The sequence below is a fragment of the Leptodactylus fuscus genome, chromosome 6 (genome assembly GCF_031893055.1).
Source record: "Leptodactylus fuscus isolate aLepFus1 chromosome 6, aLepFus1.hap2, whole genome shotgun sequence".
Lineage (NCBI taxonomy): Eukaryota > Metazoa > Chordata > Amphibia > Anura > Leptodactylidae > Leptodactylus > Leptodactylus fuscus.
Window position 1 is genome coordinate 47,385,105 of NC_134270.1, and position 15,348 is coordinate 47,400,452.

At 44.6% G+C, this 15,348-nt stretch overlaps 1 protein-coding gene across 1 annotated transcript; it reads left to right on the plus strand.

The window, feature by feature from the left end:
- Positions 1-5,884: 5,884 nt before the first annotated feature.
- YBX1 (Y-box binding protein 1) lies at positions 5,885-11,810 on the plus strand. Its single transcript, XM_075279882.1, has 8 exons — positions 5,885-6,158; positions 8,588-8,651; positions 9,049-9,082; positions 9,725-9,814; positions 10,349-10,654; positions 10,733-10,812; positions 10,986-11,251; positions 11,459-11,810. The coding sequence occupies exons 1-7, from the start codon at positions 6,059-6,061 to the stop codon at positions 11,218-11,220; spliced, it is 909 nt and encodes a 302-aa protein (XP_075135983.1). The 5' UTR covers positions 5,885-6,058; the 3' UTR covers positions 11,221-11,251; positions 11,459-11,810.
- Positions 11,811-15,348: the final 3,538 nt, after the last annotated feature.

Consider the following 15,348-nt stretch of genomic DNA (forward strand, 5'->3'; position numbering starts at 1 on the left):
ATGCTTGTAGCTGTATACAGTGATCTCACGGCCCAGGAATGTGGTATACCCACACCTGTACTCTCCGCCACATTTAGCTGCTGGCAGGTTAAACATACTTGTAGGCAATCTTACATTCTAATCTACTATCATTTACTACAACATCTATTCACCTGTTAGGCTTTATGCACACACGCCAATGTGCTAAGCCAGTGCCTCCCAGGCTTCCATTCTGATCACTTTATAGTCAGTCCTATTTAGATTTGTCAGAACCCGTACACGGACCCAGAAGACAGGCGACTAGACTGTTATTAGCCGTAGATTTCAGGACTCCTTCAATATAACCAGTCAGGAGTGGATAAACGTTGGATATGGATGGATATTACTGTCACGAGTCCCCATGCTTTAGGGCAGGGGGCAGAAGTCTCAGCAGTTCATGAAATTACCCACCCTTACAGATGGTAACCAAATCTTACAAATATCCCATGTGTTCTCTTACTATATACCGGCAGCATGACCAGATCACACATGCATTTACTGACACACAGACAATGAATGAATACTATTCATTCCCAATACTTTACATCTCAGGTCCCATCTCTATACTGGAGGGACAATACCGGTTTGGCAACTTCACAGAGAGGCATAAGGGTGCTGTCTTTGCATGTAAGAGGCGGGGTGATGATTCATATGCTCCATCTTGGGTGCCCATCCTTATCTGTACTCTTCCTTCACTACCGTACCAATCGTGCCCACACATCTAGAAAAAATATACAGTGAATCCCACAGAAAAGTAGCATTTATAGGGGTGATGCTCTCAAAGAAAAAAATATGTACATAATGGTAGTTTAAGTGTCTCATGGAGTCAAAAAGTATATACAGACCACCCCCTTAAAAAACATAAAAACAAAAACAAGTCCCTAAGAAAATAGCAATGTACTGAATACAAGTCACCCAACCCACACAATAACCATAGGAGGCCCAAACTCTTTCTGAGTCTTCTGGTGACCTATGCATTTCCTAGTTCAAGACTACCCCATCCTCATTATCATTGGTCTCCAGCATGGTTTCCAGGTTTTTACAGGCCTAGTAGCAGCCAGCCATTTTAGACCCTCTTTTCTACAAGCTGCATGCTGCGGCCTAGTGGGGGCTGTATGGAGTGGTGCATGTACTATGGGAACAGCTGAGCAAACAGTAAAACCTCCATTCCTCTAATAGATGTGGCTACTAGAGACAAATATGCCATAAATGTCTTTAGTAAGAAATTCCCTTTAATGTACATGAAACATATGTGTGTATGAGGGCTGATCTAGGAATTTATTTAAAGGCAATGGGGCAAATTTATTAAGACTGGCATATCACAGGGGCCAAGATATTTATGAAGAGTCTGCAACTTCTTCATAAATCCACCAAAAGTCCCAGCGTCAGAATGACAATCCACGTTAGCAAGGAACTGGCGTACATTTACTTTGTAACTCACGCCAGGAAGCTGACATGAGTTTTAATAAATCAGCAAGCATTCGCAGTATTTGGAGGCCGAGGTGCAGACCAGGGCTTGAGGCTACATTTGGCGCAAAAAAGGGCCTAGTGCCAAACGTGTGCCTCAATATCATCCCTTCGCAACTGTTCTAGCCCCACTGCTGGGGACACAATAAAAATTACAGTGAGAGAGAGGAAAAAATTGTAAAAGATTTTTTAGTAGCTCTTTGTGATGGTTAATAAAACATTATACAAAAATGAAAACAACAAAAAAATAAAGCCTTATGTGTCACCGAAAAAAGCCGCAGAAATTAGTGATAAAAATGTTACAGTCCTCAAAACTGCACATGCAAAAAACTCAAAAATGTGGCTGGTCTCTGAACCAGAAATTGGCCCGGTACAGAAGTGGTTAAAATATGCAAGCAGGAGTTTTTTCTCTACTGATTTCAGGCAGAAACCAGGTGGACCCCATTATAGTCTGTGGGGTTCGGAGCTTTCTGTGAGTAACCGCTTTTTAAGCAGAAAGGATTTCCATTTTTCGAGTCCCCAAGAGGATCCAAAGAATGGAAACCCAAACACTAGTGTGAACCTAGGATAAGACTGACCCCCACAATCCCAAGCTTCAAGAAGACATTGAAGACTCGCCAATTCAGTAAGGCCTACAACCTTCAATAGCACTACTGCCATGACACCACCATCTGAACAGCTTCTACCTCCACCTACTGTCTCTATCCCCCTTCCCTCATAGACTGTAAGCCCTTGCAGGCAAGACCCTCAATCCTACCTACCAGTTGGTTACTGGTATTATTGTACTTGTTTTGTGTATTGTATGTATACCTTCAAAAGTGAAGAACTGTAACTAATATAATAATATACCGCACCATGGAGTTAATATAATAATGTACAGGACCATGGAATTAATATAATAATGTACAGCACCATGGAATTATATAATAATGTACAGCACTATGGAATTAATATAATAATGTACAGCACCATGGAATTAATATAATAATGCACAGCACTATGGAGATAATATAATAATGTACAGCCGCAAAATCACGGCTGCAAAATAACGCGGCGTATACGATCCTAACTCCCATTGAAATAAATGGGAGTGTTTACAGCGCAAACTCTCACACGCCGTATACGTGCCACATCACGCGGCACGTTACTCTGTGTGAACGCACCCTACATGTGTAAAAAAAAAAAATGCACATGCAAAAGTAAGACTCCCAATGACTTCAATGACATTTTACAGGAGTATTTTTACAGGCGTATTTTTACACGTGTAAAAAATATCATTGAAGTCAATGGGAGTCTTATTTTTACACGTGTATTTTGCAAAACTACACGTGCGTTTACTCCGTGTGAAGGCTCCCTAAGGCTGGATTTACATTTGCGTTGGAGACTCTGCCACAGAATCTGCTTAAAATCTGTAAGGAGGATTTTTTTTCTCCACTAGTTTCAGTACAAAACTGGGTGGAAACCCACTGTGCCCCATTAAAGTCTATTCTCCGCGTTAAACTGCTTTTTAAGCAGATAGGGTCTCCATGCGGACCCAAACAACGGAAGATGAGAGCCCCAGAGCTTGTGTAACAGAATCTTATACAAGGTTTGTTTTTTGTTTGTAGACCCTCTCCCACCAACCAGATTCCCCTCCTAAATCAGCTATATTTATGGTTACACATTGACATTTTGGGTCACTGCCAGTGGACTACCTTTGAAGTGTTGCGCGGTTTCCAGTGTTGCGCTGTCCATGTAAGAACACACATTTTAGCCTCCCGGTTACTCATACTGCTCTACACTATGGCTGCTCACTGCTTTATTTTGCATTAGAAATATGGAAATACAAGGGAAGAAGCCTTCTGGCTTTATTTAATATAAAAGTTGCTATAAATGGAAATTGTTTTGCTTGTATCATTTATTGTGGTTGTTTTAATGTCCATTGTTCTTATCATCGATCAAATCAGAACAATGGATATTACATTGCAAATAGGGTACATGAAATTGGGTGTTCAGAGGTTGTTTGCAATTTCTGTATAGTCAGAACACATGAATATGAATGAGACAGTACATATAGCTATAGGGTGATTCATTCTACACACAGCTATTCCCTCCAGCTCAGTCAAGTGTGCATGTGTTCTCCATAGGGAGAGGGAAGTAAGTCTCACATTCAGACATCTCTGATGTTGAAATCCAGCTTTCCAGTCTTTCTCTCCCCCTACAATGACCACCTGGAGGAGAGTCTAGTGGCCCCTGTTAACATTAAAGGATCAGCCAGTCCCTCCAAAATAGGTAGCCATACACATTCAACAGAATGTTGGGTGAATTGTGACTTCTGGATCCATCTACATTGCCTCCTGTCACCGCAAAGGTCCTTTTAATGTTCCCCTTATATAAATTACTAGCCTCTGCCTGCGACTTCGTCTGTGGGTTGTTGGCATCGATGAGCCGCCTATATTCAGCAAATTTCTGCCGTCGATGGTTTGCTTGTTTCGGCAGCTCTAAAGCTGTCCTGCTGCTGAATTTGTTCTTCACACCATGCCTGTGATTGTTCCAACATCTCAGCAGCTTGCTGGGACGCCATATAATGAGCATGTTGCTGACACTGATAAACCACCTGCTCCAGTGTTTCAGCAGCTGTCAAGCTGGCATGCTGCTGAACTCATTCCTCGTGTTGTGCCTGTGATTGTTCCGGCATCTCAGCAGCTGGCTGGAAATCCATATAATGAGTGTGTTGTTGGCGTTGTTGATCCACATGCTCCGGCGTTTCGGCAGCTATCAAGCTGGCCTGCCACTGAACTTTTTCCTCGCACCATGCCTGCGATTGTTACAGCATCTCAGTAGCTTGCTGGGATGCCATATAATGAGTGTGTTGTTGGCGGAGAGCATAAAACACTCACCGTCGCTCACGGCCGGACCCGGTCTGTGGTTTCTGTCTTCTTGCATGCAGAAGACGGAAACCACAGAACGGAGACCGGAACGCAGGTGTGAACCTAGCGTAAAGCGAAAGACCTTTCTTGCGCTCTACATTTACCTGACCACAGTCAGGCTGAATGTGGGCAGGACTGGTGATGGTCGGTGGACACATTCGCTTCAATGGGTGCGCCGGATATAGGTGAGTGCTGTACTTCGGCCATCTCCAGTGGTCCCAATGAAGTGAATGGGAGTGCCGACCGTCACCAGTCATCGCCCCATTCAGTCTCACTGGGGTCAGGTTGAATGTGGAGTGCGAGAAAGGTCCTTTCACCTTACTCTGTGGAACAACCCCTTTAAGTCACACCTCTGGCTGTAAGGGTAGAGTCTGGAGGCCTCTGCGCACATTCAGTGGTTGCTTAAAACCTCACAAATACAGGGTTCAGCGGACACACATCTGAAGTGTACGGCTTGCTCAATAGGCGGCCTGGGCAGAAGGTCACATAGATCAGTTCATCCTTAGGGGACGTAAGGCTGGTGTTATATGTGTATAATGTGACTGCATCCTCGCATCCTAAGGCTCTGTTCACACTGCAGGGTCAGTCAGGAGCCTGTGTCTTATAGTCCGACAATAACGCAATAGATAATATTAGGCTGCAGGACGGAAACCTGATGGATCCCACTATAGTCCACAGGATCAGTCAGTGGTGATATCCGCACTATGTGTATCAGTATCTGCCTCATTTCCATTGTTCTCTTCCTATGACCGAGCAGAACAATAGGAATCCAGGTGGACATGTGAACAGCGCCTTATTGTGGGCACATACCCAGACTCTCCTGAAATCAGGGGACAGATAATGAAATATTACATTCCCATGACAATGTTACTATATGTTACAGGACACAATAGCCTGGAGAGAAGAGGGGACCGGGGGAATTTACTGAGAGTCAATCGGTCCATTGCGATCAATGCAGCGAATCTCTAGGTGAAGAACAGCGCAGTGTGAACAAGGACTTGTCGAGTCGTCCATAGATCTGTCTGCAATGACAATTGTTTGCGCTAGTGTGTGCGATCAGTCATTACCCCTGTATTGTGTCTGTGGAGAGGAATGGTCTGATACTATTAGCGGGTTTTCTTCCAGACTGTACCATGGCTGACATTGGGGAATCCTGTCAGACATGGGGTACGCCCGGGGCGCCCCTAGATGTGCACTCGGCACGTTGTCCTCTCCCCTCCCCCACCGCGGCACTATGTGTTAGTATTCAGCACAGCTACGGTGCCGTCTGAGGCCACGGTCGAGACTAATCCCACCAATCCTGTGAGTGACACGTCTCCCACCCAATAGGAGCTATCCGCGGAAACCTGCAGCCAATCACAGTACACTAGCTCCAGACTGACACTCCCATCCACCTATCAGCTTGAGCGCTTTGGACTGACGAGTCTCTCGACCAATGAGAGCGCGCGTTAGGCGGGCAGTCTGCGATGATTAACCCGTCTGTAACGTCATTTCAGGCAGTTCGATCGGTAGCGGGAGCGGAGAGCGGACAGCAGGGAGCTCGAAGGCAGCAGCCCCCCACCGCCGGCCTAAGTTACCATCAACACCCGGGGTCAAAGTAAACAGCGAGCCACCGCCGGCCCGAGTCACCACCTCTGAAGGGAAACACAACCATTTATAACACCATGAGCGACGTCGAAACTCAACAGCAGCAGCAGCCAGCCGCCTTGGAAAGCAAGTCAGGCCCGGAACCGGCGGCCACTGTGGGGGAGAAGAAGGTCATCGGTAAGTGGAGTAATAAGGCGGGAGTGTGCCCGTAGTGGTCGGGGTGACGAGCCGGCGGGGAGGGGGTTAACGTGGCGCGTCGGTTGGTGCAGTCCGTTTAACCATCTGATGTGAGGCGCTTGCCACGCGTTGTGAGTGGCGGTTCTCCCCTCCCTTCCCCCTCCTCTTTCTCATCCGCCCGCCTGCCTGCCTCACGGCCGTGACGTCATCGCTTCCTGGGGCCTTCAAAATGTCCGCTGCCTGCTTGCGGCCTAGTCGTGTCTTCTCGGAAGCTTTTGTGTACCGGCTCCGCCCGCGTGGCTGTGTCTCCTCTGGTGTAGTGTCCGGGGGAGACCCCGTCTATGCTCGGTAGTGACTGGGGGTGCATGTGTACGCAAGGGCCTCAAGGGGGAGCCGCGTAGTGACTTGGCCGAGCTCCAGCCACGTGGTGACTGAGTGCTGCTTTCTATAGTGAAGGCTGTGCTGCTCCCTGACCTCCAGGCCTGAGGTGTCCTCATCCCATACACTACTGCTTATTAATCCTCTGCTATATACATGGGATTATAATATATCTATAGTGATTTACATCTAATCCGGTCACTGGTGTATACTAATCTATATCATTATATGTGGCCTGATGTGTCCTCACCCCATACACTACTGCTTATTAATCCTCTGCTATATACCTGGGATTAATATACTATAGTGACTTGCATATAATAATCCATATACTATAATCCTGTCACTGATGTATACTAACCTATTTCATTATATACGTGGTCTGATGTGTCCTCACCCCATACACTGCTGTTTATTAATCCTCCTCTGCTATATATGTGGGATTATATACTATAGTGACTTACATATAATCCTGTCGCTGGTGTATACTAACATATATCATTATATATGTGGCCTGATGTGTCCTCACCACATACACTATTGCTTATTAATCCTCCTCTGCTGTACACGTGGGATTATTATATACTATAGTGATTTACATATAATCCTGTCGCTGGTGTATACTAACCTATATCATTATATATGTGGCCTGATGTGTCCTCACTCCTCCAGAACTGGTTATTTGTCACCTCTGCTATATACGTTGTAATGGATTTATTATATCTAGATCTCAAACTGAATATTCCAGTGACTACAGGTTATATGAGTGCACGTGCTCCATGACCTCCAGGGCTGAGGTGCCCTCCCCCACCTCCGTAGCTTACTATTCCTCACCTTTGCTATATACTGTAAGGGAATTATTCCATCCCCTAGTTTCTTATACCTAATATTCTAGTCACTGCAGACACTACAAGGCTATGAGTGTTACATTCTCTCTGACATGCTGGCTTCAGGTGCCTTCACCTACTACATAGTGCTCATTCTTCACTGTAATATATTTATTACATTATATAGAACTTGCACCTCCTGCTCCAGAGTCTTCTGCAGAGTACATGACTACTTGGTTTACACTATGCTCTTTGACCTCCACCGCTGAGGTGCCTTCACAAGCTGAATTAATGTGTATTGCTCTCAGCTATGTACACTGTAATGGGATTTTTTTTTGTACATCCTATAGTTTACACATAATTCAATGAATATAAACCTGTATTAGGTTATACAATTCTATTATCTCCAGGCCTGAGGGGTTCTTGACACCCCCCCCCCCATAATGCTTATTCCTCACTACTGAATATATTGTATTGGAATTGTATCAAACATTAATGTGCACCTAATATTTGAGGCCGCAAGTTATATTAAGAGATCCTGATTACTCCTAATGCTGCTTTCAGTGATTTCTTGGGTTGTGTTGAGATTAATATTGAAATACTCATGGTGTTGTAGGCAAAGTTCACACATGACTATGCAGGGTTTGGTGTGTGCTGTCCAAATCTGCATTTTGTTAATCTTGCTATTTATACATCAATGGGTGACTTAGAATTTGTGCATCAGTAGAAATGTCCTACTGGTAGCTTGTGCTGCAGATCTCTATGGGTCACACTTGTGGCAGCGGGGGAGGCCAAGTGCAGACTATTCTAGTCTGTACTCTGCAAATCTAATGGGGGCGATGGCAACACTCATCTATAAGCAAGCCTGTCTATCCAGAGCAGGAAGTGCACGATGAAAACTTCCCCTCCTCACACACCTTCTACTGTATCTCACAATATACTCCTAAGGCCTTATTACACAGGCTGATGGGTCAGTTATGGCAAACGAACTTATGATGCCTGGTGTGTACAGGGATGTGCTGCTAACAGTATTTAGGAAGTATAATGGCTTTCAGCTTAGTTTGCTTTGTGTAAATGTTGTATTGATCACATCCTACAATGTAATAGTCTTCACTGCAGTATTTGTTATCATAGACTTTGTCCTCATCTGATAAGTGATTATGTGGATCTGACCAGCAACACAGATCACTGAACTTTTTTTTTTTTTTTTCTCTCCTTTGGCAGCAACCAAGGTTTTGGGCACCGTCAAATGGTTTAATGTGCGTAATGGATATGGCTTCATTAACAGGTGAGTGTAACATCTCTGGCATTGCTAACCCTTGTTTTGTGTACTTAGTGGGTACTTTGTATCCTGCATGTGACACAGGGTACCATGCTGTTTACCTTGGTGAACAGTGCTCATCTGAGCATGAATGTTCAGGGAAGCGGCTCAACATGTCAGGGGTGACCACTGGAGCCTGGGTGATGCTAGCTAGCACTGCTCAGCAAATGGTTAAATGACCTCTTAGATAACTGTTCTCACTGGCTTGTGATCTCAAATACAGATTTAATAGCTTTCATTAATATTTTAGCTCTCGCTCTGCAGGCCTTGTTGCCTGTTTAGTTACTGAATATGAAAGGACATGTCACGTGCTTTGCGCGGACTTTAATAGACCTACTAATCTGTTTTTGTCTTTCTCCTACAGGAATGACACCAAGGAAGATGTGTTTGTACACCAGGTAAGCTGTTTCTGTGGTCTTTATGCTGATAGTCTCATAAGTTAGGCTAGATTCCCCATGTTATAGGAACAGAATAAAAATGATGGCAGATCAATCTCGTGACTTCAATGGGGCCCATTTGTCCTTGTTGACAGTAGTGGGGTCAGTTAGACTTACATAGTGCAGCTTTTATGGTTCCTTAGCACTGAAAGTAGATACTAAGAGGCAGTAATCAAAGGTGTGGATGACATTGTTATAAAAGTGCCTTATTAGATGTAGTGATTCAGAACTGGTTTGGTCATCTCTTAAAAATAAAAAATAAAATTTTCTGCGTCCTTCACTTAGGCCATATTCAGTTATAGAGCGTTTAGTGTCAAATGTGGGAGCTATCTAAAATCCCACTTATATTATTCTGTAAACCACAATGCAGCCAAGTCTTAGGATCTGCAATTTTATTATGGACCCTTTCACCCTGGTGTGACTTACGAAACCTTGGCTGCTTTTGTCTCGGGAAGTGAGCTAATGTCCATTGTGCACATGGTGATGCTCAGTTCAATCCACTAAAATATACCATGAAGGTGTAACACTTCATGGTGGGAGAGCAAGGGCCTTCAGCAACTGTAAATGCATTTCTCATTTTGAACTTTTTTTTTTTTTCTCTAGACTGCTATTAAGAAGAACAACCCAAGGAAGTATCTTCGCAGTGTGGGAGATGGGGAGACCGTGGAGTTTGATGTAGTGGAGGGAGAGAAGGTAATGTCTCTTGCATTTGTCGTACAGCTCAGAATGGCTGCTTGTACTCTGACCTTTCAGAGGGTCTTCACTAGTAAAAATCATATTTGCCTTCATAACCTGAGCCAAATATGTGAGCATGTTATAGGAATAAATGAGAAGTGACTTAATCTATGCACAGGCAATTCAGAGGGCTGGTCACAGGGAACCTCAAACTGAAACCCAAAATTTATCTTGTCAAATGCAAGTGTAAGAAGCTTGCATACATGCTGTACCTCCTGTCACCAGTAGGGCTGATGGGGATTTGATGGAGTTCCCCTTTAAGTAATGCCACTATAGAATGCTTATCTGCTTTGGTAGTGGATTAGTTCACTTCTAGGTTTAGCTTTTAGCTTAAATTAATCTTTCTGAGCCTGTCAGTTTCCTATGCAAGTTTTTAGGAAGCCCTCTGGCCACCTCTAGGACAAGGCCTGAATATATATATATATATATATATATATATATATATATATATATATATATATATATCCTCTCTAACTTTTGTCCTTTCTTCAGGGTGCAGAGGCAGCAAATGTAACTGGTCCTGGTGGTGTTCCAGTCCAAGGCAGCAAATATGCAGCAGATCGCAACCATTATAGGCGCTATCCACGTCGCAGAGGTCCTCCACGTAACTACCAGCAAAATTACCAAAATAGTGAGGGTGGAGAGAAGCCCGAAGAAAATGAGAACGTGGTAGAAGGAGAGGGTGCTAACCAACAGCGCCCTTACCGGAGGCGTCGTTATCCTCCATACTACTTGAGGAGACCATATGGGCGCAGACCACAATATTCTAATGCCCCTGTTCAGGGTGAACCAGTTGAGGTAAAACTTCAATCCTAAGTATTAAAAAAGTAAAAAATGTAACTGTTACATATCTTATTTGTTTTCCTCTATTTTTAGGGAGAAGGCCAAGGCACAGGCGAACAAGGCAGACCAGTGAGGCAAAACATGTACAGAGGCTTCAGGCCACGATTCCGCAGGTATGTGTAAACTGTTGGCTTTAATAGTCTTGCTCCAGTCTAGGGTGTAATGTTAGATATTATTTGTACAGCTTGTTTGTAAAACCAAATTGAGTGATAAGAATCTAGTTACCTAATACCTACAGCAACAATACTTACTGGTTATATAAATGCTGTTCTTGTAAACTCTGTAGGGGACCTCCTCGTCAGAGACAACCAAGAGAAGATGGAAATGAAGAAGATAAAGAGAACCAGGGGGATGGAACCCAGAGTCAGCAGCCACCTCAACGTCGGTACCGCCGCAACTTTAACTACAGACGCAGACGCCCAGAAAACCCTAAACCACAAGATGGTAAAGAGACCAAGGCAGCCGAAACATCAGCAGAAAACACGTCCGCTCCCGAGGCTGAGCAGGGCGGGGCTGAGTAAATACCGGCTTACCACCTCTACCACCATCCGGGTTAGTGTCTAAGCCTGAGTACAAGTTTCATATTTGCAATGAAATTTTTTTTTTTTTGTACTGAAAGAATTTTCCCTCCCAGAGCTCCTCACATGAAAAGTGCAGTGTCTCCTTTTTACACACTTTGTTAAATAACTTAAATTAAAGAATTTTTTTGAAAGTATGAAGTGTGAAATGAATGTTAAGAAACTTGTTTTTTCCTTGCAGTTTTGTCATCAAAAAAAGTCAAGATTGAAATTCCAGCAATAAGAAATTGAACAAAGAATTGGAACTGAAGACCTTAAGTGCTTGCTTTTTGCTGTTGACCAGATAATGTCGTCCTGCATGGTTTCTTGCAGCGATGTTTTTATTTTTTATCTAAGATCTCCTTTTGGGAATGACAAGTTTTTTAAAAACATATTTTTTCGCAATCTTACCTGCAAAGGTTTTTAAATTGTTTCTTATCTGGTCAAACCAAGATTTTTAAGAACCTCATTTTTAATTTGTAATAAACGTACACCTGATTTTTTTCAAACAGTCAACAAATTGCAAGCATCTATTAATAAAGGTCTCAAAGTATCATATGTGTGGCTGGTTTGTGATAGGGGCAAAGCCCATGTTAGTGCAGGGATTTCTAGGAAGCCTTTCCTATATTGTGAAAGGTTCCTGAAACACTTAGGAAATACCACTTAAAGCATTTGTCTTGTTAGGGGAAGACATGGGTTGAGCACACGGTTGTGAAGCTTTGTTACTCTTCGGTATATCAGAATGTGGCAGAGGGGTCCTGCCTACTCCCTAAACAACCAAACTCGATGTTTCCCAGATCTCACTATCTAGGAAGTTGCAAAATGCACATCAATTTGATGTTTTTTGGCACATCTCTGCTCCTGTACCTTGCTGGCCCTGTCTCTTTAGGCTGGGTTGTTCATGACCTCCCTAGATTCTTACCCAAATTTTGCTAATACTGATATGCCAGACATTGTTAAACCACAATTTTAAAGAGGACCTTTCATGGTTTGCCCACAGGCAGTTCTATATACTGCTCGAAAGCCAACAGTGCGCTGATTTCAGTGCACTGTCGGCTTTCCTGATCTGTGCCCCAGGTAAAGGGCTATCTGCGTCAGTATCGTAGCTCTTCACAGTTAGAAGGGCGTTCCTGACAGTCTGTCAATAACGTCCTTCTCCACAGCAGTGCCTATCGAGCTGTACAGTGTGAGGAGGCGTTCCTCCCCGCTCACACAGTACAGCGTGATAGGCACTGCTGTGCAGAAGGACGTTAATGTCAGTGTCAAACGCCTTTCTGATAGTGAAGAGCTACGGTCCCGGAACCGATAGCTCTTCACCTGGGGCACAGATCGGGAATGCTGACAGTGCACGGAATTCAGCGCACTGTCGGTTTTCCAGCGGTATATATAACTGCCTGTGCCCCAAATTCATGAAAGGTCCTCTTTAGACCAGTTCTTGACTGGTATAATCTTCAGTTCAGATGCCTAAGGGTAGGTTCGGTGCCAAAAATCAGCATGAGAAGTTCTTCATGGAGGACTTTTCTCTGGCAGACCATTATGGTCTATGGCAGAGGTAAGCAACCTTCAGCACTCCAGCTGTTTGGGGGTGGGGGGGTCTCCCAGCATGCATGCTTGCTCTGCTGTTCTTGGAACGCCCATGGAATTGAATGGAACAACATTGGGGATGTAGTTTTAGAGCCGAAGATAACTGACTCCTGTCCTATGGAGTCCGCAGGCAATGACTGTTTTAGAAGAGCTTACCATTGTTTGGGTAACCTACAGATCTGAACGACTGACAGCCCACAAAGTGTGAGGCTAGCCTAAACTCATTCAACAGGAACAGTGTGCCAGAATTACTAAAACTGGCATGAGTTGCCATCTTAAACTTTTAGATTTCATAACTTGGCTTAAAGCAGACTGCAAACTACTGTACTTGGCATTTGCACGTGCGATCGGCTTAACTCTTAATTACAAACCATTCTGGCATCAATCTGCTATGGATGGAGATGTTCTACAGAACAGGGGCTGGATGGAGTCCTCAAGTCTAACTAGTGAAGCCACTGGGGATTCTGTGGATATTCTAGGGCTGGGAAATCAAAAAGTCAGCTCAATTTAACTGATATGAAGTTGTTCTATCAACATTGATGCCATGCCACCTTGTCTGACCCTGCTATTGGCTGAAGGAGATGCCAGAGCCTACACTGTCCAAGGGTTGCTGATATCACTAACATGGATAGGGGATGTGGCCTGTAGAGGGAGTGCCCTAAGACATTACTCATCCCGAAGCTAAAATGGTCAAAATTGCCCGGCCCTAGAATATTACAGATGACTGTCCATAATGAAGTAGCCCCTTAAACACATCTGTAGGCCTTCTACAGCAGATTACACCCTTGTGTTAAGGAAATATTTCATTAACACAAGGGGATACATCTCTTACCAGTCCAGCCACACACTACACGTCATTCTTCCACCCCTTCCTTCCCCCACTGCTGGTCTGTAACAATATATCAGAGGGCATTACAACTGCATACTTCCTTACACCAGGATGGAAGTCTGCACCAAGCAGGTACTGGTGTAGTTGATTTACTAGTAACTTCCACTAGTTTTCTAGTGTTAGGTAGAGGTATCACTGACCATATTGGCATAAAATGGCAGGTTAGGTGCAGAACAAGGGATGTAGCACAGCTTTGGCTCATGAAAGGTTTTTCTTTGTGCACATCCGTGTTAGAAACCAGGTGTAGATGGATCCACCCCATATAGTTTCAGCATGGTTAAGGGCTAGTTCACACTGAGTTGTATGAACTCCGCATGTACGCATTCCGTCACAGCATTCCATAATGGATTAGGCCCAAATGAATGGGCGGGAGCCTTGTGCCGCAGCTGATGAATCCGCAGCAAGATAGGGCAGCTCACTGCTTATTTCCGCTACTAGCTAGCAGAAAAAGCAAGCAGCTCCCATTGAAGTCAAAGGGCGGATTCAGTGTCAAAATCTGCTGCCAACTTCCCCCACATGAACTAACCCTAAGGGAGTTTGCTAGAAAAGGCAACTTGTCAGGTATTGCACACTGCCAAGTCTGTCCTCTGCAACCTCCCTTTTTCACAAGTGGTTTCTTGCACCATCTAGTGATCCAGGTTCTTGTAATCATTTAGGACTGTCTTAGAGCCAAGTGCTCTACTCCCCTCTGGAAATCTCACCATGTCATAGGCCACAGTGTTTCTCCATTGTCTGTGATGGGGATCTACGTTTTATCTGCTAGTGGTGAGCAGTGTAAGGGCTCGTTCACATCTGCGTTGTCCTCTCCGTAATGCAGGTTTCTGTTTCCTGCATAAAACAGAGGCAGGAGACGGAAACCTGCAGGACTCTTTCTCACCCATTCATTTGAATGGGTGAGAAAGATGTGCGGCGGTGAGCGTTTTGCGCTCTCCGCCGCGAAGCCGTGTTTTTTAATCCGGACACAGTCGGACATGCAGTACTCTTTGTCCGGATTTAAAAAATCCGGTTTCGTGGCGGAGAGCATAAAATGCTCACTACCGGACCCGGTCTGTGCTTTGCGTCTTCTGGCATGCAGAAGACGGAAAGCACAGAACGGAGAGTAGAACGCAGGTGTGAATCTAGCGTCAGTTCTGTGGCCACAGGAGGCAGACGGGTTAGAGCAGGGGTCCTCAAACTTTTTAAACAGTGGGCCGGAGGCAGAGCAGGTCACACAGACATCGGGAGCGGTGCCCTCCAATAGGTAAAGTGAAGTGCGCTCCATGGCCTGGCCCGAGCTCCCCAGGAGCTTCATTATAAATGCATGCCTGCCAGCGTTGTCGGCGGGGCCAGACAGAAGTGCTTGGAGGGCCGCATGTGGCCCGCGGGCCGCAGTTTGAGGACCCCTGGGTTAGAGTATGTTACTTATGTGACAATGTCACTGTTGCTATAAACTTTAGTGTAACACTGGCCTAGACAGTGTCCTGTTAGACGTCTGTGGCAAATGCCCAACAACACTGGTTACAATCTGCTTTAAGTTGTCCAAGAATATCCGTGAACACTTGTAAAGTCTTGAGCATGTACTGTATTATCCTGATCCCAAATCCCTGCTTACGTCCTCAAAGAAGATAATCACATTATGC